This window comes from Andrographis paniculata, unplaced genomic scaffold (genome assembly GCF_009805555.1).
Source record: "Andrographis paniculata isolate CXL003 unplaced genomic scaffold, ASM980555v1 Contig95END, whole genome shotgun sequence".
Taxonomy (NCBI): domain Eukaryota; kingdom Viridiplantae; phylum Streptophyta; class Magnoliopsida; order Lamiales; family Acanthaceae; genus Andrographis; species Andrographis paniculata.
Genome location: NW_026137634.1, coordinates 2,305,478 through 2,331,600, shown reverse-complemented (window position 1 = coordinate 2,331,600; position 26,123 = coordinate 2,305,478). Strand labels below are relative to the sequence as shown.

Here is a 26,123-nt window from a genome sequence, read left to right as displayed (position 1 = left end):
TAAAATAAAAAAAATTATTTTTAAAATATTATCATACGCCCTACCGCACAGGATCGCTGAAGACCTAAAAACTCAAAACCCTGCTGGTGCTCAGACAACTGCAAGTCTGGAACATCTTCCAAGCCTCTGCCCAAATTCTTCACTTGATACAGTTAGTCTCAATCCATTTCTCCGAGTTTTGTTCGATAAATTCCTTTCGTGTCATCGGAGAAGGTGATTGATTATCTAAAACAAACGTTCGTGATTCATTTCTGATTATAGATGCTACTATTTTTAACGGTTGTTCTTTAGTGACAGTAATTTGATTATGTCCCGATGAAATTGTTTGATAAGATTGGAGAAATATTGTTCTAGAGGCATGATTTGGTTGCTTAATCGTGTTTCTGTGTGTTTTTCCCCACTGCATTGAGAAAGCACATTCTGTGTAATGTATGAACCTGGTGAAGTAGATGAACTTGCGCTGGTTGAGTAGGTCTCATGTCCAAAGCTATTCTCTCTCTGCTCAAACCTCTAAACCAATGCCTGCGCAAGAGGAAACCATCTCGAAAAATCCTTGTGTCGCCTGATTGCAGAAAGTTTGCAAATGAAGTCTGTAAAATTCTAAGAACCGAAGAAAAATGGTGGGAAAAAGCTCTTGAGGACCGGTTTTTTGAAGAGGGGGTTGCGCCGTCGGAAGTTGCACACCTAGTGTTCGATAAAATTCGTGACTATGAGTTGGGGCTTAAATTCTTTGATTTTGTCTCGCAGAATAGTTATTCACTTGATGGATTAGCATATTCTTCGCTCCTCAAGCTCTTGGCTGGGTCGAAAGTGTTTACAGAAGTAGAAAAAGTGTTAGTTGAGTGTATGCAGTCTGAGGAGAAGCTGCCAAGCTCTGATGCTATGGGTGCTGTAATCTGCGCTTATGCAGAGTCGGGTATGGCTTCGAAAGCTTTAGAGTTGTATTCCTTTGTGTTGAAAACATACAATGTGTTGCCTGATTTATTGGCCTGTAACTCTTTGCTTAATGTGTTTGTGAAAGATGGAAATATGAAAGTGGCTTGGTTGGTGTACGGCGAGATGGCGAGGAGAGACCGTGGTGGTGAGGATGGTTGTTTGGACAACTATAGTGTGTGTATTATGGTGAAAGGATTGTGCAAAGAAGGAAAAGTCGAAGATGGTAGAAGGTTGATTGAGAAAAGATGGGGGAAGAATTGCATTCCGAATATTGTGTTTTATAATACTCTGATTTATGGATATTGCAAGGAAGGTAATGTCGGGAAAGCTTGTGATCTTTTTGATGACTTGAAAGCGAAGGGTTTCTTGCCAAACGAAGAGACTTATGGGTCCATCATTAATGGCTTTTGCAAAATAGGCGAGTTTGAGAAGGTTGATCAAATCTTGGAGGAAATGGATTCAAGAGGAATGGAAGTAAGTACTCTTGTGTATAATAATCTTGTCGATGCTAAGTGTAAATTTGGATTCGTTAGGGAAGCATTGGATACTGTTGGAAAGATGGTCGAGGTTGGGTGCAAGTTGGACATTGTGACGTATAATACTTTGATTTCTAATGCTTGCAGGGATCAAAAGATTCAAGAAGCCGAGAGGCTGTTAGAAGACGTTGCTAGCAGTGGTCTTCTCCCGAATAAACTAACCTTTACGCCTCTTATACATGCGTATTGTAAGGAGGGTGCTTTTAATAGAGCTTCGAATTTGCTTGTTAAGATGACTGAATGTGGACATAAGCCTGATCTGGTTACTTATGGAGGTCTTATTCACGGGTTAGTTGCTGTTGGAGAAATTGATACAGCTTTAACAATTCGAAACAAGATGATGGAAAGAAGAGTATCTCCCGATGCTTGTATCTACAATGTTTTGCTTAATGGACTTTGCAAGAAGGGTAGGTTTGATTATGCCGAGCAGCTTGTTAAAGAGATGCACGGTTGCAATATATCTCCCGATGCATTTGTTTATGCAACTTTGATCGATGGATGTGTAAGAAAGGGCAATATTGAGGGTGCAAAGAAACTCTTTAATGATGTAATCAACCGTGGTATGAACCTCGGGATTGTGGGGTACAATGCCATGATCAAGGGCTATTGTAAAGATGGGATGCTGAACAATGCAATAGGGTGCATCAAGAAAATGATCGAAAGAGAAATCTATCCGGATGAGATTACTTATTCGACGCTTATTGATGGGTACGTAAAGCAGAATGATTTACGCAGCGCGTTGTCTATGTTCTGCCATGTAATCAAACGGAAATACTCGCCAAATGTTGTAACCTACACTGCTCTCATGAATGGATTTTGTCGACATGGAGACATTGCAGGAGCTGAGAAAATTTTCAGGAGTTTGCAGTCGAATGGAGTGATGCCGAATGTTGTGACTTACACTATTTTGATTGGTAGCTGCTTCAAAGAGGGAAATCTCGCTAAAGCTTCGTTGTTTTTCGAAGAAATGCTGGTGTGCAAGTGTATTCCGAATGATGTTACGTTTCATTATTTGGTTAACGGGTTATCGATCAATGTCTCCTCTATCATTCCGAGGTTACAAAGTGGATATGATCTGCAAGAAAAGGCTCCCATGCTTCTTGATATATTCGCGACGATGATATACGACGGATTTCATCCCATCTCTGCTGCACACGGTTCGATCATTTCTTGCCTCTGTTTAAATGGTATGCTCGACACTGCGTTGCGGTTGGTTGATAAGATGTCAAAGAAAGGTGTTCCTCTAGATTCGGCGACGTTGGCTTCGTTGTTACTCTGTATTTGTTCTGTCGGGAAATCGAAAGAATGGAGGGACATGATTTCCCCTCAGATAATCGACGTGAAGCTTGATGTTGCTCTGAAGTACTTATCGATTTTCGAATGCTACTCGACTCGTGAAGCGACGACAGAAGCTTCGCTGATCTTGCGCGCCTTGCTCGAGGAATTCAAATCTAGTGAATGAATAGTTTTCGCGATGGTGAAAGTTGTGGTGTTGAATTATCATACAGCCGTTATCATGTAGGTTCCCGGCGATTCTATAATCTGCCCGTGATATCGAAAAGCAGAGTAAGCTTCATCGACTACTTTCACCTCACCGTGTTTATCTTTCTGCGACAATTTCTTGCATCATGGACTATAACACAGGAATTATATTGCAGGAAACTGATCATTCGGTGAACATCGGAAAAACCAGCCATTCCTTATTCTATATCAACAAAATGTACTGTAACATCACTTTAAGGTATGCAAACTATACATTCAACGCATATTCCAACTTCGATATGGAAATTACATATGCGCCATCATTCGTATTTATAGAAGCTAAAGAACAAGAAAAGTGTGTAGGCATTACATAAATCCAAATTGTGAAACAATAACACAAGAAATACCATTAGCAATTATAGTCACCACAATTATTAGTTCAAAGGATCATGAAAAAACAGGTAAAAAAAAAATGATATAGAAGATTTAAACAAAGCATGTCGAAGAGAAGAACCAACAGTTATAAAATAGAGTATATCAACTAGCAAGACTCGGTTTAATTCTCAATCTAAAGACACACCCATAACTATATCAAAAAGCTTGTGTTCCTTCTATTATTCTACATTTCCATCCTCTCCGCCGTCTTGTGCTGCAGCCATTAATTCATCGAAATTTGCAGTCTTCCCAAGTATGATTTCAATCTGTGTTAAAACAAAAAATTAGTTAGAGCTGTTATAAAAGAATTCCAAAAGATATGATAACAATAGATATGGGATAGTGACTTGCATCTTCTAATAAAAGATATGAAATATTTGGAAACCTCCACCCCATGGAACAGTGTGTTAAATTAAAGTTTTGAAAGCAATAAGTTTAGAGACGGCTTGCAGTCGCAATTATGAGTGTTTGATGTGATTTTACTTTAGATTGCATAGTTCGAAAACCATAGTTGTCACTATATATATATATATATATAATCAGTAGTGTATTTACCTTGGCTTTCTGGACGGGTCTTCCTCGCAAATCATCTCCCATCTCCACAGTCGATGTCATGATTTCTGCATATTTCATTTAACGTGTTGTATTCTAAGTTTAGAGTTCACAATTAAGTAAAAAGGCATTGACATTAAACATGTGAAAGCTCACTCTTCTCAACAGCAAAACCATTGTTCTTCAAAATTTCAGCGACTGAGACCACTGTCGAAATTGCTGCAGGAAAATGACAAAATAATCACATGTATGCAAACAAGGAGAAAATGATAAAAGCTTTAGATTAATTTTCAAATATACATTACATGTAACTACAATGCTAAAGTAGCACTTATTTCGTAACTACTACACATCCAATTCATACATTGCCAGCCGGAAAAATCTCATGACACTCCAAAAACATTATGTACTTGGATACATTCACAAATTATGTCAACAGAAAGAAGTTAACAGATTCAATATTCTTGAAGCACCAAATTACATCTAAGAAAGTATGGATGTAGGTTCTTTCGCAAATTGTAGGTGAGATCAAGATTGAAGTGAATCCTATGGAACCTGGTCGGTGCAAAAATAGAAACCAAAGTACATAATTAATCGAAACAACTAATAGATCTTGAAGACCCTTGTGCTTCACAAATTCTAGTTGAGATCAAGATTGAAGTGAATCCTATGGAACCCGATCGGTGCAAAAATAGAAATCAAAGTACATAATTAATCGAAATAACTGATAGATCTTGAAGATCCTTGTGCTTCACAAGTTCTAGATGAGATCAAGGATTCAAGATCGAAGTGAATCTTGGAACCCATTCGGTGCAAGAATAGAAACCAAAGTACATAATTAATCGAAATAATTAATAGATCTTTAAGACCCTTGTGCTTCACAAATTCTAGATGATATCAAGATCGAAGTGAATCCTATGGAACCCACTCGGTGCAAAAATAGAAATCAAAGTACATAATTAATCGAAATAACTAATAGATCTTGAAGACACTTGTGCTTCACAAATTCTAGGTGAGATCAAGATCAAAGTGAATCCTATGGAACCCACTCGGTGCAAAAATAGAAATCAAAGTACATAATTAATCGAAATAACTAATAGATCCTGAAGACCCTTGTGCTGAAAACATTATGAACTTAGACACATTCACAAATTATGTCAACAAAAAGAAGTTAAACAGATTCAAAATTCTTGAAGCACCAAATTACATCTAGGAAAACATGGGCGTAGGTTCAGTCACAAATTATAGGTGAGATCAAGATCGAATTAATCCTATGGTACCTTGTCCAACTAATACAAGATCACTCAGTGCAAAAATAATGATGAGAAACAAAATCAAAAGTACATAATAAAGACAAATAACTGATAGAGCTTGAAGACCCTTGTGCTAAAACTAGAAAGAATTCTTTCATGATTCATCCATCCACCAATATCTCTATATAATTACCACACAAGTTGGTACATTGATTCATTGTAATATCCCTAACAGCTAATAAGATCTCAAGAAAAAGTAACAACAGAGATTCCTCGTTCCAAAAGTCAAGGAATTTAAGAGGCAAAGTTTTTTTCTGAACCAATATAATACTACATACATTATTATATCCTTATTGTAATTGTGACTTAAAATACCTCACCCGCCATAACAAAAACTATTTCATAAATCGAAAGCTATCAATCAAAAAGAAGGTTTCTAAACCAAACAGATAGCTACACAACAATAAACACGAAACAAATCATAAATCGTAAGTAGATTTACCCATGCCAAGTCCTGAAAGCTCGACCTCATTATGCTGCAGCATATACCTCTACAAGAAAGGGAATAATCAGAATTCAAATTTATCATTATTATCATGTTAGCAATTAATGCTAGTCTCATTCGAAAGATTGAAAAACCACGATATACGAAGAATACCTTGGCGAGATTAACATAAAAGAACAGCGGCTTCTTCGTATTGGACACTTGGATCCGATTTTTCTTCTGCGATTCCGCAATGTTCATCTTATTAACTCCGTCCGTAATCTCCTCCATCTCGGAAACAATGCGATTGAAGCTCCCGACACTGCAATAGCGCACTCGGCTGCTAAAATCGACGTTCCTTGTGCCCTCGCTCGGTCGATTCTTCGAATGTCGGCAGTAGGATTAGGGTTTGATGGAACTAGGTTGCGACTGCTTTTATATCTGATTTAAGGCCGTGCTTGGCTGCAGATGTTTTTTGCTGCCCACTTAATTATAACGAATTTTACAATTTACCCGGTTGATAATACACTGTTTGGATAGAGACTCTATTAATATTTTTTATTTTTTTAAAAAAAATAGTTTAAATTAAAAATAATTTATGTTTTAAAAGGTACCAATAATCAGAAAAAATTTAAGGTCGCGTTCTATTATATATATATATATGTATATATATATATATTTTTTAATATCATATCAAATAATAATTATTTTTTTAATATTATATTATAAATTTATTTTATATTTAAAAAATTATATGAATTTTTTTTATATAAAATTAAATATCTATTCAATTTTAATTTTTTACTGTTAAAAAATTCAAATTCAAAAATTAAAATCTACAAACATACACACCCTTGAGTTTATTTGTTTAGCGAAAAATCTTGGAGAGATGTTTTTTTATATAAAAAATTATGTAAATAATATAAAAATAATAAATATATACTATAATATATAATATTTTTTAAAAAACTATATTTAAAAAAAAATTATATAAATTAATTAATCAAAGCATAGATTCTTTTACCAAAAATTTCCTAACATATTTTTTCAAAATAACTATTCTATATACCTCACATATTTCAAATTTTAGAGTGTGTTTTGTGAGATTGTTGGAGAAAATTTTTGATGTGAATATATAAATTATGTAAAAATGATAAAAAAAAATAATGAATGCATATAATTGTATTTTAATTTTTTGGAAAAACATATATGAAAAAAAAGAATAGAAAGAATAAACTTCAAATCTTTTATTATTATTCAGCTTGTTTTTTACTTTAAATTCATACTTAATTAATCAGCTCATTTTCAATAGAAATAAAAAATATGCTATATTTTTTATATAAAAATCAAAACGAAATAATCTTTTTATTTTTCATTAGCAAAAAATTAAATTACCAACAAAAAACCAACATTTCAAGAGTACCAGACCTTCTGAGTCTTCTTCTCTTCTCTTCATCACAGAATCCAAAACCTCAAAAACATTCAAGTTATTACATATGCTACTCCGGCTGAAGAGACAAACCAAGATCCAAGAAGCAAGCAACAATGGACACAAAAAATACATACACATCATTAATATACATACATACATACAATCTACTGAAGCTTCATTATCCCCGGAAACGACGGCAGGATCGCGATCAGCGCATCGCCGTACCCGACTGGTTCTGCACACATAAATCCTCGACTTGTATAGTTAGTTATTACACAACATTATACAGACACTGCAAAAATTTAGAATCCCGTCTGGAAATGGACTTGTATATACATATATATGTATGTATTTATGCATACCTCCGTCCTCTCTGAGTATCTTGACGACTTCGCCAGAAGCATCCGACTGAAGAAAGAAAAAAAAAAAAACATAAACCAATAGAAAATAAGTTTCGACCGGATAAGTTTGTGTATACAGTAAAAAGTTACACAAGAATGTTGTTTAATTAGCTCCGAACCTCGACTGGAATTTCACCCCCGAGCTGCTCGATGTAGCAAAGCACCTGACCTTCTTTCACTACATCTTTCTGCAAAGACGTGACTTGTAAGACGGAGTGAATGTAAATAAATTCCGAATCATAATTCTACGGCTCAAGAAAAGTTTTGAGATGGTATGGTTTTCACCGATCAATAATAAATTCTACATCTGTCATCTAAACTTATGCTGATTTTCCTTTTTGGACTGCCCTGAAAAGAATGTTTTTGGTTCCTTTTTTAGTTACTTTTTACTACAATAGTCTTGTTTACTATTTTTGTCTGTTTCAAAACAATAGTCTTATTTCCATAAATAACCGTATCACCATAAAACTATACCCCTAATTTTTCATTTTTATTATACAATTATCACTACTTTTTACACTAATACACTCAAAAGTGCAAAAAAGTCTTTTATCCATACTTTTTACCAATTATATAATATCAATATTCCTTAAATCTCGTGCCCAACTCAATTAAGATTATATTTATGGGACGAAGGGAGTATTTTTTTTACTATAAGAAACAAAAAGTATTAAAGTAACAAAAAGTATACATTCATATTAAAATATTTGTTCAAAAATTTGAGCATAAATTTAAATGACTGAGGGAGTATTAGTATTAGATACCTCTTTACAAGATGGGGGAGCCCGTTTCCCTTTAATGGTGCGAGATCTTCGAAAATACCCAACCTAAAGGATAAACGACATGCATAAATTTTCACAAACTTACATATTGCTAAAGTATTATTTAACCTTTGAATCTCACCCTTGGGGATTGGAGTATCTTCAAACCTTCATCAGCCGCTGTGTCGAGCAGGGTTCGGACACTCCCTGAGGAAGGTTCTGGTTTGGTGAGGGCTAAAGAAGGAGACAAGGCCGAGCCATTAAACTCGGGTGTCTCGACGACTGAATTCTTGGTACTTGGAGCGGGTAATGAAGGCTGTGGAGGTGCGGTCTGGTCAGCCAAGTTTCGCGTCACGTGCAAGTGAAATCCCCCGAGCTACAAACAACAAAAGTATAGCGTTTCAGTGTACTAAACTTGGTTTAAGGGTGACTCGTTTCTAGCATATATATTGAAATGTATATATGTATGTATAATGGAAAAAGTTGCTTACTTTGAGCTCAAACTTGGCAATGGATGTTGTGCTGCATAGCTCCGTCAAAAGTGACTCCACCTTCAAAGAGGAAAATTTGAAACTAATCACTGAAGAAATATTGTAGGTTCAATGGAGAGCGTAATTGAGATATTCATCCCACTGATTTTCATTCAGAAAACAAGAAAATATGTAGCTGCAATTTACCTCGAATGAATTGGGAATAAGCGTGCTTGGCTGATCGGATAACACTGTTTCTATCTCATCAGAATCATTGTCCTCCAAATTTGCAGAGGCTGCTGCTGCAGCTGCATATTTCGATGAAGAAGAATGACAGAAAATAAAGTTAAGGTATCAACAAAGTCCGAGATCGATAAATTTCACATAAACTTATGATATTCCTCACCCAATATTGCCAATTCCTTCGTCCCTTTTTCCAAACAATATCATTTTCAAGAGCAACAGCAATGGAATCATAAAACAAACAAACTCTTTGAGAATCTTTGCTCGATTAAACTCATTCAATAAGTTGAGACAAAGATTCAGACTCTTTATATCCATGAACGAGCTCAAAGTTTACTCTCTAGAATTAGATATAATGTTCATTGGCGTTTGTTGAGATGGTAAATTGATTATCTGTTCACGTTTATATACATATTGCATTATAAGGCTCAATATCCTACAAAATTTTAATTAAGGAAACAAAGAATAATTTCATTCAACAAGATGAGCCAAATTTGACTTGGAGTTGAAACTACACAAAAGTTTTCTAAAAACTAAGATAACTAGTCGAGCACAAACAGAAAGGTACTTAAAGAACCAAGCTCAAATTCTGCTCCATTATCCTAACTAACAAATAAATGGCGAACACTCTTTGTAGCCCTTTAAATTGGTGCTTACATATCCCTCAGCCTAGACATAATCGATCTAGTACCTTCACCAATCCGCCGCCATGCTATATGCGAAAGCTGAACTTTAATAAGTTTTACGCCTCAGTAGCATACAATTCGTGCTCAAACATCGAAAACTTAGACTCAATTCAGCTTGTTAACACAACTCTAGACACTAGCCAAGCAAAACACTTGCAACAAACAACTTTTGATTGCATAAATGAGAGGAATCATGAAGAATTCCAAACACAGACAGAGCGATAAACAACTCAAAATATCATACGAAAGCAAAACCTTATCAGCTTCCACAAAATCAAACCATAGAAGGAAATTAAAGCACTCACAATCAGCTCTAACGTTGGAACTTTGGCAGGCAGTTTTTGCCCTACTCGATGATCTGTGAGACACCGCCAAACCATCAAAAGGAAATGAAATTCCTTGAGACCTCACTAAGCCTTGAAAAGAGTGCAATGTGCTCAGCTTAGGCCTCACACAAACCAAATCCAATTTCCCAAATTTCAGCCCTGGAATCCCCAAACCACCTGAAACATAGAAAATAAATAAACCACACATACACACATGGATAGATGCATCAAATACTCCTCAACTTGACCCAAATGCAGCAATTTTACTTCCTTCAAGCTTCCGGCAAGCAAATCCACATAAGAAATCAAGAGATAGCAGAGAATCATCAAAGGAATATGCGATTAACACAACAAAAAACGATGTAGGAATCCGGAACTTACAGGAAGCCATTGATAACGGGGGAGAAGTGTTGTGGTGGCGAAGGAGCAGCAAAAATGGCGGAGACAACGAGGTGTGTACTGTTGGTGGTGATTTGGGCAACGACGATACTTCCTAGGAGAAGCAGAATCAAATCTGACCACGCTTTACTGCTTCTTCTGTTCTACAGCTTTCTTTTTCGGTGTGTTTGCCTGTGGAATTTGGTATGTTGTTCCAACAAACCATTTTAATTTTTACAAGCAGTTAATATTATAGGAGTAAAAATATAATACATATTTATATACAATATAAAATATAAAAAATTATACTAATTAATAAATAAATATATTTATGACAATATAAACAAATTTAAATTACGAAAACTTATACAATAGGATTATTATTTTTTATATCTAACACAAATCAATTCTAATTAAAAATACAAGAAAACACATTTGAAAGAATATATATATATTTTTAATTTAAATAATTATTTAATAAGATATAAATAAATATTAATATAATATTTTAATATAATTATAACATGAAAGAATAGTATTCGGTTTGATTTTTTATTTTTATTTTAATAGTAGTACATGGATAATAAAAATCTTTAAAAAAATATTTTCTTTTATTTTCTCATAACAAATGTTTATTTTCATCGGTCTCAATTTTTTATTTTTTAATAATTGTACTGTAACGTAATATTAAAAACCTTTTATTTTTCATAACAAATGTTCATAGGTCTCAAATCTCTTATTTTCTAATAATTGTACTCTCAACATAATTAAAAAAAAATGATTGTAATTTATAATACATTATAAAAATATTATTATTTTTATTTAATCACATTGCAAAACAAATAAAAAAAATAAAATTGTTTTTAGAGTGTACTTTTTCAACAAAAAATATACATATATTTTTTTTAAAAATATTAATATATCATATATATTAATTATTTTTATATAATTTTTTATAGATTACATCAAAATTTTATTAACTTGAATATTAAATAATAAATAACTTAAGGAAAAGCTCGAAAATTAATACTCTCTCCGTCCCATCCCATATAATAAACATAGGTAAAGTATAATTAGTAAGTAATTAAAAAGTGTATTAGTTAAAATAATTATTGTATATTAAAAATAATTATAGATTAAGATTAAGATAACTTAGTTTAATTAAAATTAAAAAAAATTATAAAATTTAAAATTTAAAATGCAATTACAGTGTATAATTATATTTTTAAAAATAAAAAAACAAATTATGCCAAACTAACAAAAATAGAAAATAAAGACAAATTATACAGATGAATTACAATAAAAGTAGAATGGGCAATAGTGTAGGTTTTAGAATTGGAGGGGGCAAAATAAAAATAAATAAAAAAAATATCACCAAGAAAAGATCTAACAAAAAATCAACGGCTGGGATTTGCGGGTGTAGCGTGTCAAATCTGCGACTCATCACACCAAGCAATGCCCAATTCTTCAAAAACCCCAGAGCCAGGTCAGTTTCGACATGGCCTTTCAGAGTCAGTAGCGAGGTAAATTGAATGCCCCAGGACACTTCCGGAGAATTTGAAGTTGGAATTTGCAGTAATCATCCGGGCGAGGCAGAATTTCGTGTAGTTGTAGAGAGAGAGAGGCATTTGTGGATTAATTGATTGTTTGCAAGTGTAGAGAGACAGAGAGGGGAAACGATGTCTTTAACGAGCGTGGAGATGTCGGAGGAAGTGTGGTTGACGTGTCTGACGCATGCATTGTCCACCGAGACTGAGGAGATCATGGGCCTCCTCCTCGGCGATATTCAGGTTCGTTAGGTTTTCGGATTTTCGTATTTGTGTTGAGCAATTTTATTTTTTTTGGGTGCCTCTTTAGCTTTGTTGAATTTGCGAGTGTTTTTTGCCCCCCCATTTTTGGTGATTATGTTGAGAAATGATTGATGATTTTGAGGGGATTTTGGTTGATTTCACTTTACTGGATTTTGTAAGTTCTTCGCTATGATCAATTTGTATCAGATGTTTGTTTTGTGGTTCACTTTTTGTCAGATTTCTCCCTTTTTATCTTTTTTGTGCGTGTGTATTTTGAATGTTGATATTATTTCATAAGGTTTTGTTGGGGAAGAATTGAAGATCGTGTTTTTGTTAGCAAAGTTCATGTCTTTGCCAGATTGTTTTGTTTATTTTTACTTCATCCATGGCTGATTTGCTGCAATTTTTTTGGCCGACTCATATATATATGGAGTTGCAGATTTGGGGAAAGTTAATCTGCAGATGGAGGATTTGTTTCCGGAACTTTTTTTTCAAAAAAAAAAGGTTACGTTTTTGTTTAGTAAACATGAGGAAGAGGAAAGGCTTTAAGACAATTTTAAATGATTTTACTTACCATGGTGATTTGTGCTTTATGTGGCATATAGTTTGACTAGCTTGGAGTTTACGCCTTTACGGAAATGATTCTAATGCTAATTTGTGTTGAAGCATATGTATACAACTTCTTTTGTCTATAATTCAGTCTAAGATTAGGCGAATTTGAAGTTCGGTTTGTTTTCTTGCCTTTTCGGATGCTATGGAATAAAAACTAAGTTGCGAATGTTTTCTGGTTCAGCATTCGAAAAATGGTAATGTAACAGCCTTGATATGGGGAGCACTTCCACAACCAAGATCTGATCGACAGAAGGATCGAGTGGAGACCAACCCGGAGCAGCTGACTGCTGCATCAGTTCATGCAGAGATATCCTTTATGAAATGTTTAATTTTTATTTAATTTTAATTTTTTTAACCTTATGGATTTATCTTATGAATTTGAGCGCGAATGACATGTTGAAGGATGTGTAACTTTATCCTAATTTTAGTTTTCTTAACCGCCTTAAGTAGGACTTATTGCCACTTGTTTATGATTTTTTTGTACCCAATGTTTGGTTGATCCAAATGTCAATTATTGAAGGCTTGCAATCGGGTGGTATAATTTTCTGTAGTAAGAAAGTTTGATATAGGGTCGAATATGATTTGATAACATATTTATTAAGGCTTTGGAACTTACCTATCTGCGGCAAGTTGTGAACTCATAACTTGAATGATAAAATCTTCTGTTACCTTTACTGGTGTTTTACTGCATTTAATTTTGTCGACTTAACTTCAAGTTACAGAATGACAATGGCCACAGGCACCACAACTCGAGTAATTGGATGGTACCATTCACATCCTCATATCACAGTCCTACCTTCTCATGTTGGTGAGCATTTATTGAATCTAAAATTATGTGGGAGGTAGTGTAGTTTGCAATCCGGTGACCTTTTTTTCCGATTATTTATTACCATCTTATATGCAATCAGCAAATGTATTATGCTATTATAGAAAAGTTGCAATAGAATATCCATTCATTAATTTTGGTTTTCTGCATCCAAAATTTAACCTTTATTATTGTCATATCTTTTTGTTGAGATTTGGTTGATCTTTCATTAATTCACATGCACGGTCTTGTTTCATCCAATAAATGGACAATCGATCTACTGCTAGAATGGGATCAAAGCTTGTTTGAACTGATGCAATGTGTTATAACGGTGCTTATTACTTTTTTAGTTTAATCTATTGTAATTAACACTTTGGATAACTTATTTTTTTCACGGTTTCCTTTTCTGGGCCCAACAATTTTTTTTGGCTTTTCCTTTTTGGCCGTATGTGGTATCCTACCGGAAACTTTGTTTTTATCAGCAGTTTACATAACGGTCATCCTATATAGTTGGAGGAAGTGGTTTTTATATGTTTCTCAGTGTTATTTCACCTCACCCAAGCTTTTGGTGTATACATCTGTTACAAAATTTGATGTTCTTCTTCTGGCTTCGCGGCAGATGTGAGAACTCAGGCAATGTATCAGCTTTTGGATTCGGGGTTTATTGGATTGATCTTCTCTTGTTTTAGTGAGGATGCTCAAAAGGTTTGCGATGTGATGATAAGATCGTTACCTAGATATGACTTCTTTCACTTTTTATTTTCTGATTTCGTTCAAACCATTTCAGGTTGGAAGGATTCAAGTCATTGCTTTTCAGTCATTGGACGGGAAACAGAATCAGATGCTTAAACCTGTTACTCTTACACCTGCGCCTAAAAGTTCTGTTATAAATGTTGAATCGTCTATGAGTTCATCAGAAAATGCCATGATTGCATTTTCCGCTTCCAGAGGAGAAGGTATGGAACAAGACACTGGAGATTCGGGAGGAGGTCCAACGGCTTCTAAGGTATTTGGTCAAGAAAGATAAAATTTTGTGACTCTTTTTCCATTTTGATCAAATATATTTTTCTTATTAATTAAATTGTTTACTGATTATGCTTTTCTTTCCATTGCTGGAATCCATCAATTTGCTTGACTCTTCTGTATATAAATTGAATCGAAACAAATAGGTTACAGCAAAATCACCACGCCTAGGTGGTTTCTTTGCAAATGCTGATGCCAAAACGGGAAACCATTACAATCCCCAGAGTCTAAATAATGTAATTCATGATATCGATCCCATGGATATGTCGGAGGGTATGCAAGAAGCAATGCATCTGTCAAATTTGGAGATGAGGTAACATGAGCTCATATATTTAATATGCTTTCTGGTCCTAGTCTGAAATTGTGTTTTTGTGGAGAATAGGCTGGTAAGTAAAAATGTCATTACAATTGACATGAAATAAAGAAAACTTTCGGAGAGCTGACACAATCTTTGTTTACTATTCGAGCAGTTCTCCATATGTTTCTTTTTAAGGGAAATTTTATCTTTGAATGCAGTGGGGCAGAATATGTCAGAAAGGAAATTCCTCTTCATGTTGCGCCAGCATCGTCACTTCTAAATCTTGAATCACCTTTGTCTTCCTTCACCAATCTTCAACATGTAATGTACGAAGAGGAGAAAACTGCATACAACCAAGCAGTCTCTCAAAACATGAGGTGGCATTTGTTGCGGGCTTGCAGTCCTTTTGCCTGTTTCTGTTTAAACTTCTAAAACTACGATTTTGATGCATTTTCAGGGACGGAAAAGTTCACCCTCTTTCTTTTATTCACCACTCATCGACATACAAGGCTTCCATATGCAAAATGATTGAGTATTGGTAAGAAATGATAGAAATATTTCGCTTAGCGACTTTAGCTCTATTTTTCTGTGACCTCTGCTTCGTTACGTATTGCAGCTTGTCTCCTGCCATGAATGCTCTTCAAGATCAACTAAAAGAGAATGAAATTAAGGTAACCTTTATTCGGTCTAATAGGCACATGTCCTTGTCCTCCTTAGCCAATTTTATTTATACAATTACAACATCATGCTAAATGTTAAAAAGGGAGAACACACAATAAATCACTGATTAGTTCACACTTCCCTTTTTTCCTGGACATATAAGAAACACTTTTTGGTTTATTCTGCTACCTATCTATACCCGTCGATTTCAAGTAATTAAATTTGTACATTGCATTTGTCTTATGCTGCAACAGCTAAAGCTGCTAGCCGAGGAAGCCAAAGCTTTGGAAACTGAGCTTTCAAAGGGAAGCCTGTCAAACGCTTCTCCGCGCTCTCCATCTCTTGGATTATCTCGAAGTGGTTCCTCATTTGGTCGCAGAGATGCGAATCCTTCCGAGTCAAGCCCGATGAAAAATGTAAGTGGTAGCCGAAGCAAACGAGGCTCCTAGTTTCATACCGTACAATAACTTAAGATGCATATCTCCACCGTAGCTTTTATACCAAACATGGCCTTACTAAATGTTTAAGAACACATTCTGTGGCACAAGGGCATATTCTATGCGTCGTCTGCTTCCGAATGCTTCGCTTGTTTGTATTTTGGAATCCTTTTGTTGTGCGTTGATCTAAATATTACTTCCCATTGAAATTTTTTGGCAGTAGGAATGGAATCGTTCTTTGATTCAGTCATTACATACAGAGTAGTACATGAAATAAAATACAAATGCCGTAATTTAAATAGGAACTAGGAACTGAATTAAATTAATTAGTATTGTGCTGACACCACATAAAATATAAGTTGTCAGCATATAGCTTGAATGAATACAATATGTGCCGTGTTGATTCTTACAATATGCTGTCAGTTTATATTTTAAAGGTGTGCTATTTTTGTATTTATAATATATGTTCCTATGAATCTAATACTTCCATTATTACGAACAAAAGTTAATAAAAACTCCCCTTAACCCTTGTTAGGAAATAATTCGTGTCTATATTACAATCTTTGCAATGCAATAAAGTTACGCAGTGTCTATTTTTCCTTGATAAAGGGGTATTTTCCATTGGTTTGCCATGGTATTGTCTTTACGCCGATGTGTATTGTCAGTTCATATGTTAACATACACTATGTATTGGCTGAGTTATGTTTTATATGCTATCAGTACCATGTTGATTAATAAACAACAACTATATATATATATATGTATGTATATATGTGTATATTTTCAAGAACTGGGATTAGACTTGCTTGTGTTGGTGGTGGTATTTGGATTGTTGTTTGATTGATCCATGAAGGTTATGGTGCCCGGATAAGTTAAGCTATCCATGGCAATATCAGTGTTGTTTCCGGCATTGTCTTGGTTCCGGAGGGTGGTCTTGATGGCTTCTGCCGCCCCTTGCGCCATGTTTGCCGCCCCTTTGGCCAGGCTGACCGCCCCCAGCACCGCGCCCTTGCCGGCGTCGGCGGCGCCTTGTGCCATGTTCATGGCTTGTGTCCCACTCTTACCATTTACATGTTCAAAAGTTTTTGTTCATTTCAGGTGATGTCTTTCTAATTAATGCCAGAAATTGATTTTTGTTTTTTATTTTCAAATATATATTCACCTCTTGCAGAAAGCTTGCGTTCTGTTCTTGATTGTTTGAGTTCTCATCCAATTGTCTTCTTATCTGATTCCAAGAAAAAAAAGAAAAAAAAAGTGTTAGGATAAAACAAAGTGAGATTCTCTGCATATTATGAATCCCTTTTGCCATTAATTCATGAATTTTTTTCTAAAGAATATTTCTGTCCGTCCCACGTCTCATGTCATTTTTATTTTTTTAAAAATGATTATCCATCTTTAATTTTATTTTAAATTTTTTATTTTTTTTAAAATTTTTAATTAAATTAATTAGTTATCTTAATTTTAATTTATAATAATTTATATCATAGATTAATTATTTTTACTAATATATTTTTAATTATCTACTAATTATTATGCTTAATTATTTTTACCAAGATACCAATGTGGGACGGTAGTAATAAATATGAAAATTAAGGGATAGTAATATTATATTGACAATCAGGGAGATTAATTTTGTAAAAAAATGAGGTGTTAGTTACCAAAAAAAATAAAGATGAAATTACCGTTAGAAAAATGAAAAAATGAGTTTTGGGCAGAAGGAATAACATACAATACTAAATTACTATTTAAATAAAAAATTAAGTTAAATTAAATTTCAAGTAAATAAATTTATTTTAGCTGTGTTTTGGTTTTTATTGTTGTAGTACTTAATTTACAAAACATATTTATTTTTATTCTTTTTTCTAAAACACAATACATTATTTTTTATTTTCATAATATTATCTATAATTTAAAGCAGTAAGATAAAATCAAAAGATAAAAATATGTTTACAGTCCTTCGATTTTTCTGATTAAAATAGAAAAGGTTTACATATATATTTTCCTTTTATTGTTTTGAAATTATTTATCAATAATAATATATTTATTTTAATCGAATATTGATTTCATCCTACAAGCTCTCCATAAAATAAACTCATCTTTATGTTTATGTAACGAAATGATGAAAAAACTACCTGAGGCTGAGGCTGGTCTTGAAAACTCCCAGAGTCGAGAGTGCTGTTGGGACTTTTTTGGCCTTCCATCGTTCCTATTTTAATTATTTGTTAAATTTTATTCCAAAATTTGGATTTATTTGAGGTTAATTTATAGGGATTTTCAATTTAGGTGATGTTTGTGTCTGTTGATTTTGGTTGGCTATGCGTAGGGTTTGCCATGAACATTTCAAACTATTTCTTTTTATGGATTGCTACCTATGGAGTAAAATAGCAATTTGTACTTTTAATAAAAATGAAAATGCAGGGGTCATTTATAGTTTTGTTTACGCACATATTTTTACTCATTTTATACTATTTATTTTTTTTTAAAAAATATCATATCAAATATATTTTTTCTCTTACAAAACATTAAATCAAATACTAACATTTTTTTTTTCAAATTTTAAAAATTCCAAAATTTCAAAAACCTTCAAAAATTTATATCTAACCAAAGGCTATATTTAATCCATTTTATATTTTTTAATAATGAGCACTATATTTATATGTATATAGTATAAAAAAATACATTCATAGTCCTAATCCAATGACTTTGAAATTTTGCAAAGATTAAAAAATAATAATCCCTTCGTCCCATAATAAAGTATTAATTTTTCCTTTTAGTTCGTCCCACAACAAACTATTCGTTTTTTTTAGTAACTGTATTATCTACCTAACATTACAAATACCTTTACAACTTACAATATATTACACAAATGTCATTACCTTTATATAACACATACTAATAAGATTATTTTAGTTATTTCTACTTTATTCATACTATATCTCAATATAATACTAATATTTTTAAGATTACTAAATTATGTACAAAACGCAAATGGATATTTACTTATGGGACGGAGGGAGTAGTATTTTATTAAAAAGTAGAAATGTATAAAAATTTTTGATATTTTTATTTTTTTACTTTATAGTCTGGCTCTAATGATCTCATTTACGTGTTAATTTTTGAAATATTAATTATTATATAAAAATGTAGTACAAAGTTAAAGAAAAATACAAAAATACTTTTATTAATATCTTATAATACTATTACAATAATATTAAATATAAATATATAATATAAAAAATATATAAATATAAAAATATTTTTAATATTAAATATAATGACGTAAAAGATAAATTAGACCTTACAACCGGGTATAGAAAATATATATATATATATTTATAAATTAAATAAAAATTAAATGATATTTTAATATTAATGTATAAATTATTTTTATTATAAAATATTTTAAAATAAGAATAAAAAGTAAAAATTATAATTTAAATTGTGAATGAAGAAATATATAAAATAATTAAATTTACTCAACACACAAATTAGTGAAATAATAATACTCCAATTTTGAAATAAATAAAATAATAATAGTACAATTTTGAATTTAAAATTAGGTCATGAGTTATGTCAGCTGTACACGTAATTCGGCTGCGGCGGATATTGGACAAAAATGTAATTTCACATAGAAACCAATATAAATAAAATGCACATTCTTCGAGTAGATTCATTCCTCTCTCAATTTTCTTGTCTGAGAATTTGGGCTTCTGCAGTCTGGCGGAGTCTCCCGTGCTCAGTCGGGCCGCTGTTATCTCCTCCTCCTGTGCGGATCAGGATTTAGGTACGTCGAATCGCTTGTTCAATTCGTTATCGTTTGTGCGGCGTGCGAATTCAGCAGGATTTGGTTCGCGGAAATGGTGGAGTTATAATTGTTGTTGTTAGGGGAAGATGGTTGAGATTTAGGGTTTGATATACTTAGTTTGTTCATTTGCTTCTGATTTTTGATGATTTTTTGGTTTACCGAACGTGAACTTGTTTCTCTTGTTTGAGATGTGTATGGTTTTGGAAGTGCGTTTTCTGTTTATTCGGGTTGTGTTCGTTGCTTGTTCTCTGTAAATTCGAGGTTTCGACTGTTGTTGTTGAGAAATATGCTCAGATCTCGGACGGTTGACTCTGTCGTGGTTACGTCTTGTTTTTGAAAGTTTAGGTTGGCGTTGTTTTACTTTGAATTAAAGCAAATTAAACTCCATGAAAACTTCTCACGCTACTATGGCTTTTGAGACATTAGCTTTTGGCGTTTCTCTAAAATTTCAGTACTGTTTGCCTTTGTTCTTCTTTTTCCCGAGAAAAAGGCAGAATTCCAAGTCGCTGTGTTAATTTCTTTTTCGCTTTTTGTGGTCGTCTGTGTAAATTGTTTTCCCCTTTTTATTGGAATTTGATCTACATGGATTGAATAATTGAATAGGCTGCCGATTAGTTTTTGGTTTCATTTCTCCTAATCAATCTGATCTGGTAAACATTTCAATGAATTTCAATTAGGAAATTTGGCAGTTCCATCCGGTGAAAGTAAAACATAGAAAACACACTATTTGGGCTTCTCAAAATGCCGAAAGAGAGAAGGGTGAGTTCCTCACTTGTTGACCAGGCTATGGTATCTCCTTATTCTCTCAGCTTGAAAATCTCGGATTGCGGCAATCATGACAGCTCTTCCCCAAAAATCGGGGATGAAAAGGAGTGGGAAGAAGCTCGATGCCCTATCTGTATGGAGCACCCGCACAATGCTGTGTTGTTGCTCTGTTCATCCCATGACAAAGGCTGCCGCCCTTTTATCTGCGACACAAGTTATCGCCACTCTAACTGTCTTGATCAGTTCCGCAAGTCAGCTGAACAAGAATCCGAGCTTCTCTGTCCCCTTTGTCGTGGAGCCATAACTGGATGGGAGCTCGTGCATCCTGCACGGAAATACATGGATTCCCAAATAAGAACTTGTTCTTTGGAAACATGTAGTTTCAGTGGAAATTATGTGGCACTAAGGAAGCATGCCAGGCTCGAGCACCCCTCTAAACGCCCATCTGAGGCCAGCCCTACTAGGCAATCAAATTGGGCAGCAATGGAGCGGCAAAGGGATATCGAGGATGCACTTGCCTACCATTCGGAGTTCGATTATGACTGGACTGAAGAAAGCTTCTTGAGCAGCGAAAGCTTTTTCGACTTCCAAAGTGGTATGTCCGACATCGAGGATTCAATGATAGACGAAATGTTTCTTGGGATTTCTCTTTCCTTCTTTAGCATGTATTCCACCTCTTCGGAGGAGTTGATGGATTCCGGCACCTCCAGAAGTCTCGAAAGACAGCTGGCTACTATTCCATTGCCGAATAATCCAGTAGGAAATATACCGACTAATCTCCACAGTGAAAACAGGGCAAACCCCTCAAGTTCAGCTTTTCAAAGGGAAGATGATGTGATAAATCGACAGCCAAGAACTTCAAGTCCAAGACGCCGTTACTATAGGGAAAATGCCTCTGCACATACAAGAAGAACATCAAATCACAATCATTTGAACAATGCAAACATTTCAAGGACAAGACCAAGTAATCAGAGGGAAAATCCCCCACCTGTGAGGTCACAAGCAAGACCAAATTATTACAACAGGGATCGCGACCAGCCCAGTTCGAGGTCAAGGTCGAGTTATTACAACAGGGAACATGCTGACTCTTCGACAGCAAGACAGACTGCTACAAGACATTTGCCTAGCTCGTCTAGACAGCAGCATTTAAGACATGTCCCCCCGGCAGTTCGACAGTCTGATACTAGACAATCATATTCGAGGAATCACCAGTCATCCACCAGACGAATGCCTTACTCTTATAATCGGAGGCCATATTCCAGGTACTACCGCTCACCTTCTCCTAATAGACAATTACATAGCTCTTCTAGACAAACTAGATATTATGACTGACTGCGATGATCTTCGAAGAATGACATGTTATCTTCTGCAAAGATTTGTGATATAGTTTGATTTTCTTGCTTTCGAATTTTTGGACAGTATGGTTCCCTGTTTGTTCTTTTCTGTTGGTTGTTTGTCTTTATGGGAAATCTTTTGGCATCAAATCTAGTCCCCAGTTTATTTCATTTATCAGATTTATTGCTTTTATGGTTGCTTAGGGTCCTGATGCTGAAAGAAATTTCAGTGTTTGGTGAATTAGTTTTCATACTTTGGTCCATTGATTGTTATTGCTTAATGTTGTTAAAATAATCATGAATTGATCCTATTCATGATCTGATTTAATTGAATATTTAATGGAATATTATGTGAGAAAATATTTGGAAAAAATTGCTATGTTGATGAATTGTGCTAAAATTTTTCAAAATATCACTGTGAACAGGTAACTTATTTTCTTTGTATATTGCCCAAAGTTAGCAATATTTAAAATATATATAGAATAAATTGCTTGGGTAGTCCATCTTGTTCCTTGAAATTATTTATTATATACACATTTTTAGTAATTAAATTTATATATGTTTTGCTGAAGTGGCATAGATGATGCATGATTTGAAATGTTTGGAAAAATCTAGGGGATTTCTTTATTCTGAAAAATGAATAAGCACAATGTTGTTGGTTATTGTTTGTTTGTTTGTTTGTCTTTTTTTTTTTTTTAAAAAAAATAAAATTATTTATATATATATATATATATTTTATTTATCATGCTGGTTAACTAATAAATTTTCTGTTGCCAGAAATAAATGAGACGTATAAATATAAAATAGAAGTGCATCATTGCTGTAAATATTTTTATGAATTGTATGCAAATGAAGTTGTATAAGTTTTTGGGATTGGTGGCCCTTTAAAATCAAAATTACTAATATTTAATTTCTAATAAAAAACATAATTAATTTTTTAGTAAAATTATTAGTACATTAAAATTTTAATAAAAAATTTAAACTAAAGTCAAACAACCTTTATAATTTTGGTGTGGTGCAAAAATTGTGTAAAATATAAAATATATTATTTTAGGTTGAATATTTTATTTTTTTAAATGATTTTTTTGATATTTTATAATGAGTATTTAAAGTTTGTTTTTTTTTTTGCTTCTTTTTTTTTTTTTTTTTTGGTTTTTGACTCTTAAAATTTTGTATAAAACATTTTGTATTCAGGTGCCCACCGGATATAGACTCCTACATGTTTTTATCATAGTCATTATTTTTTTTATAACCTGGGAATCCATCCCAAATGTGCTCAGGTAAACATCTGATTGATTGAATCTAATAACTGAGTGACAAGGAAAGTCAATCCATATGAATCTGCCGGCACACTTCATGGTCATAAGTGTAACACGGCCAGGCTATCTTATTATCATTACTATTATTAATTGTTATACAACAAGACAGAATTGTCGTGTGCGTGTAAGGATTGTGGATGCAAAGTGTAACAAATGATTGGTTGTAAATGCCTATAAATAGCTTTCTAAAGAATACAACATGAGTCGAATATATATATATATTTCCCAATTCCTTTATTAATACGCAAGCAAAATTAAATACACAACACGACCCAGACAATACTATTTATTGACTAGAATGAACATGTGGTTTTTTTTTATAGTTGGATGGTTATCTCTAATTTTGAACCCTTCCTACCACTTTATTTAGGAATCCGTACAACATATTTTAACATACAAAATAATGCTCCAATATAACTAATCAGGTTGACTACGTCTCTACCAATCTTTTCTTGCTAAATAATTCTTCTATCAATATTTCTTTTAAGGGTGAATCTATACACACATATAACTATTACTTTTGTTTATTAAAATTTTAAAATCCAATAAAAATATATATATATATATATATCGATAGAAAGACAATATAAATAAAAATGAAACATAATCAACATCAAATAACTCCAAAGACTATCATAACAAAAGCGCAAGTATATGGATACTAATGCAAAAATACTCTTTGATCATAAGCGATATTAAAGTGACAAAATTAGCTATTTGCCATCAAAATCCTTATTTCCAAGGGGCAAATTACTAATGATTTGAATCCCGAAAACCCACCAAGAACAAGAACAGGTTAAAGTTGCCACAAACGCAACTCATTGAACTCCGAAGAATAATATAAGTACCTAACTCAGATACCAGATCTTATTCTGGCAGTAAAATTGCCAGAGTATGCTTAGTGATGGTGGCTGCCTTCTTCTCCAAGGCTGTTTGGCAACCCACCCGGACCAACCACTTCCAACTGCCAACAAAGATGAGTTCTTAACAACGTTTTGATCGAAAAGCCATAAGATTCTTGATTTGGTTAGTCATGTAAAAAGTCCATGAAATCAACAGAGGATTGTTTTATGATACGAGCGAAGTTTCATGCAAGAAAATGTGTATTGGGCTCTTTAGCTTCGCAATGACAGATTATAAGTAGGATCCCTCTCGATTACACTTAGTATGTTCGAAAATTTATTGTAGCAGGTGCTTATTCTCACAGCATTGGTTGTTTAAACTAAGATTAAATAGGGCTTCTGGCACTTACCACAAAGTATTGTGAGCACACTGGGCATTCACAAGGCTTGCCCTTCTCTAGCCAGAACCAAACAACGTCGTGCTCATCCTCTGATGGATTTGATTCAGGAACGAGTGAACAAGTCAGTTGTCGATGCAACACGACAAAGAAATCCATATAATGGCAATACATAAGTACAGAAAAGAAGATAGAAGCTACCTCCTTCACCGCCTGGGCATCCAACAATTCTTTTTTCATAATAAGACTTAATTACAGCAGGTTCCTCCTGTAGGCAAACAAGAATAACTATATAGGTTTTCCAAAACATTGCAACGATGAGCAAAAGGATATGGATGATGGTTCTGTTAATCTGAAGATGAATGTTAGAGATGGAAGATGCTTTGTAAAATTATTGAAGTTATGATCTTTCAAAGGGAACTCATTAACTGAAACATCCAAACAAAAACTTAACTAAAGCACATAATAACATGTGAAGAGGTCACCTCTACAATTGAGCTGGGGATATTGAATCTAAGTTCTTGGATGGAATGCAACATAAATAGTAACAGAGATCAAACTTATTCACATGATCTAATTATCTAAACAATACTCGAGCACTTTCTTCCCAACAACACGGAACTTTAGTTATCAGATCGATCTTAAATTCTTAAGGAATTCTGAAGTTGCACAATCACATAAACTGGGGTAGGAAGAATATGCAATTCTACAATGCTTTGAGCTATCTTACTCTGATTACTCACAACTTGATACATATGAAGCTATAGCGTTAATGGAAGTATTAGCTACACTAATTGTCTTTCATTTTATTCCATCTTATGGATGACTGTTCCTAGTTTCTTACAGGCAACACCATATATTTTCGTAAATTGTCACTTCACCATACCATAGGGAAGCTGTTCACGTACATCACATTAGGGCATTCATAAATAGCCTGGGGCAATTAATCCAACATTAGCAATGAAATTCACACTGACCTTCGTTCCAAAGGGACCGCAGGGATAATTGATTTCCAGAATGTGCTTTCCCTACTCACAACAATTCAAAACGACGTTAAAAAGCATTAAAAGGAAAATGTGTAAGAAACGAATAGCAACAACGCAATACTAACTTCAAGCTCGGCCTGGAGCTCTTCACGCTCATGACCAGTAGCAATCGGCATTACATCCTCAACTCTCTTTGGAGGCGCATTCCCTATCAAACACATTCAACAATCGTATATCAGTTTTCACCATATGAACATGATCTCCACACAATCACCTAAACGATAACGTACATAAATCCAAACCGTACACACAAAAATTTCAGGAAAAAACATAAAAGGAAGAAACAAATTACAATTAACGGTGACAAACGCACCAGATGCACTCGAAAAATGGTGCGATAAGGCGGCGAATGGACGAACGGCTTTCATCGGAGCAGTCGCAGATCCCACTCCCCTTCGGACGATCCTCGGAGCAGATCGCGACGGCGCGACAGCACAAAGGCGGATTGCGAGCCTTCTCCACATGATCGGAATCCGATTACTGCGTCCGATTCGGTTCTCAGGAGTCTCCTTCGATCAACAATGATCGGACTGAAATCTCGCCGCCGGGAACGAATTTTTATGGCAACTGTGCTGAAGGCGATGAGACGATTATTCGAGTGTAGAAATAGGAAG

At 34.0% G+C, this 26,123-nt stretch overlaps 6 protein-coding genes across 8 annotated transcripts; 3 read left to right on the top strand and 3 right to left on the bottom strand.

Moving 5' to 3' along the window:
* The first annotated feature begins 22 nt into the window (after window positions 1-22).
* LOC127243407 (pentatricopeptide repeat-containing protein At1g52620) lies at window positions 23-3,527 on the top strand. Of its 3 annotated transcripts, XM_051263407.1 has the most exons (3): window positions 24-916; window positions 1,022-3,038; window positions 3,131-3,527. In XM_051263407.1, exons 1-2 carry the CDS (start codon window positions 478-480, stop codon window positions 2,932-2,934), a joined length of 2,352 nt encoding a protein of 783 aa, XP_051119364.1. In that variant the 5' UTR covers window positions 24-477; the 3' UTR covers window positions 2,935-3,038; window positions 3,131-3,527. The 3 variants fall into 3 exon arrangements, with proteins under 3 accessions (XP_051119363.1, XP_051119364.1, XP_051119362.1); XM_051263406.1 differs by having other exon boundaries at window positions 23-3,038; window positions 3,117-3,527; XM_051263405.1 differs by having other exon boundaries at window positions 24-3,038.
* LOC127243409 (uncharacterized protein At2g34160-like) lies at window positions 3,455-6,143 on the bottom strand. Its single transcript, XM_051263408.1, has 5 exons — window positions 5,853-6,143; window positions 5,697-5,745; window positions 4,098-4,160; window positions 3,945-4,009; window positions 3,455-3,655 (listed from the first exon to the last, which is right to left on the bottom strand). The coding sequence occupies exons 1-5, from the start codon at window positions 5,967-5,969 to the stop codon at window positions 3,569-3,571; spliced, it is 381 nt and encodes a 126-aa protein (XP_051119365.1). The 5' UTR covers window positions 5,970-6,143; the 3' UTR covers window positions 3,455-3,568.
* A 946-nt stretch (window positions 6,144-7,089) lies between these two features.
* Window positions 7,090-10,580, bottom strand: LOC127243140 (uncharacterized). The gene is made up of 9 exons (XM_051263011.1): window positions 10,379-10,580; window positions 9,977-10,174; window positions 8,950-9,050; window positions 8,764-8,823; window positions 8,415-8,648; window positions 8,276-8,338; window positions 7,631-7,699; window positions 7,473-7,518; window positions 7,090-7,345 (listed from the first exon to the last, which is right to left on the bottom strand). Exons 1-9 carry the CDS (start codon window positions 10,386-10,388, stop codon window positions 7,275-7,277), a joined length of 852 nt encoding a protein of 283 aa, XP_051118968.1. The 5' UTR covers window positions 10,389-10,580; the 3' UTR covers window positions 7,090-7,274.
* Window positions 10,581-11,854: 1,274 nt separating this feature from the next.
* On the top strand, window positions 11,855-16,246 carry LOC127243659 (uncharacterized). The gene is made up of 10 exons (XM_051263784.1): window positions 11,855-12,165; window positions 12,959-13,085; window positions 13,499-13,585; window positions 14,202-14,287; window positions 14,370-14,588; window positions 14,752-14,918; window positions 15,122-15,280; window positions 15,361-15,441; window positions 15,520-15,574; window positions 15,818-16,246. Exons 1-10 carry the CDS (start codon window positions 12,055-12,057, stop codon window positions 16,010-16,012), a joined length of 1,287 nt encoding a protein of 428 aa, XP_051119741.1. The 5' UTR covers window positions 11,855-12,054; the 3' UTR covers window positions 16,013-16,246.
* A 3,426-nt stretch (window positions 16,247-19,672) lies between these two features.
* LOC127243393 (uncharacterized) lies at window positions 19,673-22,517 on the top strand. Its single transcript, XM_051263381.1, has 2 exons — window positions 19,673-19,784; window positions 20,483-22,517. The coding sequence occupies exon 2, from the start codon at window positions 20,547-20,549 to the stop codon at window positions 21,900-21,902; it is 1,356 nt and encodes a 451-aa protein (XP_051119338.1). The 5' UTR covers window positions 19,673-19,784; window positions 20,483-20,546; the 3' UTR covers window positions 21,903-22,517.
* A 1,297-nt stretch (window positions 22,518-23,814) lies between these two features.
* Window positions 23,815-26,093, bottom strand: LOC127243394 (putative cytochrome c oxidase subunit 5b-like). Its single transcript, XM_051263382.1, has 6 exons — window positions 25,823-26,093; window positions 25,575-25,657; window positions 25,441-25,491; window positions 24,665-24,731; window positions 24,476-24,555; window positions 23,815-24,187 (listed from the first exon to the last, which is right to left on the bottom strand). The coding sequence occupies exons 1-6, from the start codon at window positions 25,971-25,973 to the stop codon at window positions 24,122-24,124; spliced, it is 498 nt and encodes a 165-aa protein (XP_051119339.1). The 5' UTR covers window positions 25,974-26,093; the 3' UTR covers window positions 23,815-24,121.
* Window positions 26,094-26,123: the final 30 nt, after the last annotated feature.

What these genes read in the sequence shown, in the direction of transcription:
- LOC127243394 (XM_051263382.1), bottom strand. Translation starts at nt 25,973, where the DNA reads ATGTGGAGAAGGCTCGCAATCCGCCTTTGTGCTGTCGCGCCGTCGCGA. An exon ending in GCGGTCCCTTTGGAACGAAG is followed by an intron (nt 24,732 to 25,440) that starts GTCAGTGTGAAT and finishes GTTTGCCTACAG; the next exon opens with GAGGAACCTGCTGTAATTAA. An exon ending in TGTGCTCACAATACTTTGTG is followed by an intron (nt 24,188 to 24,475) that starts GTAAGTGCCAGA and finishes CTTTGTTGGCAG; the next exon opens with TTGGAAGTGGTTGGTCCGGG.
- LOC127243659 (XM_051263784.1), top strand. Translation starts at nt 12,055, where the DNA reads ATGTCTTTAACGAGCGTGGAGATGTCGGAGGAAGTGTGGTTGACGTGT. An exon ending in GAGGTCCAACGGCTTCTAAG is followed by an intron (nt 14,589 to 14,751) that starts GTATTTGGTCAA and finishes CGAAACAAATAG; the next exon opens with GTTACAGCAAAATCACCACG. An exon ending in TGCAAAATGATTGAGTATTG is followed by an intron (nt 15,442 to 15,519) that starts GTAAGAAATGAT and finishes TACGTATTGCAG; the next exon opens with CTTGTCTCCTGCCATGAATG.
- LOC127243140 (XM_051263011.1), bottom strand. An exon ending in GGGGTGAAATTCCAGTCGAG is followed by an intron (nt 7,519 to 7,630) that starts GTTCGGAGCTAA and finishes TTCTTTCTTCAG; the next exon opens with TCGGATGCTTCTGGCGAAGT. An exon ending in GATACTCAGAGAGGACGGAG is followed by an intron (nt 7,346 to 7,472) that starts GTATGCATAAAT and finishes TTATGTGTGCAG; the next exon opens with AACCAGTCGGGTACGGCGAT.
- LOC127243409 (XM_051263408.1), bottom strand. Translation starts at nt 5,969, where the DNA reads ATGGAGGAGATTACGGACGGAGTTAATAAGATGAACATTGCGGAATCG. An exon ending in TTTATGTTAATCTCGCCAAG is followed by an intron (nt 5,746 to 5,852) that starts GTATTCTTCGTA and finishes CCTTTCTTGTAG; the next exon opens with AGGTATATGCTGCAGCATAA. An exon ending in GACCCGTCCAGAAAGCCAAG is followed by an intron (nt 3,656 to 3,944) that starts GTAAATACACTA and finishes GTTTTAACACAG; the next exon opens with ATTGAAATCATACTTGGGAA.
- LOC127243393 (XM_051263381.1), top strand. Translation starts at nt 20,547, where the DNA reads ATGCCGAAAGAGAGAAGGGTGAGTTCCTCACTTGTTGACCAGGCTATG.
- LOC127243407 (XM_051263406.1), top strand. Translation starts at nt 478, where the DNA reads ATGTCCAAAGCTATTCTCTCTCTGCTCAAACCTCTAAACCAATGCCTG.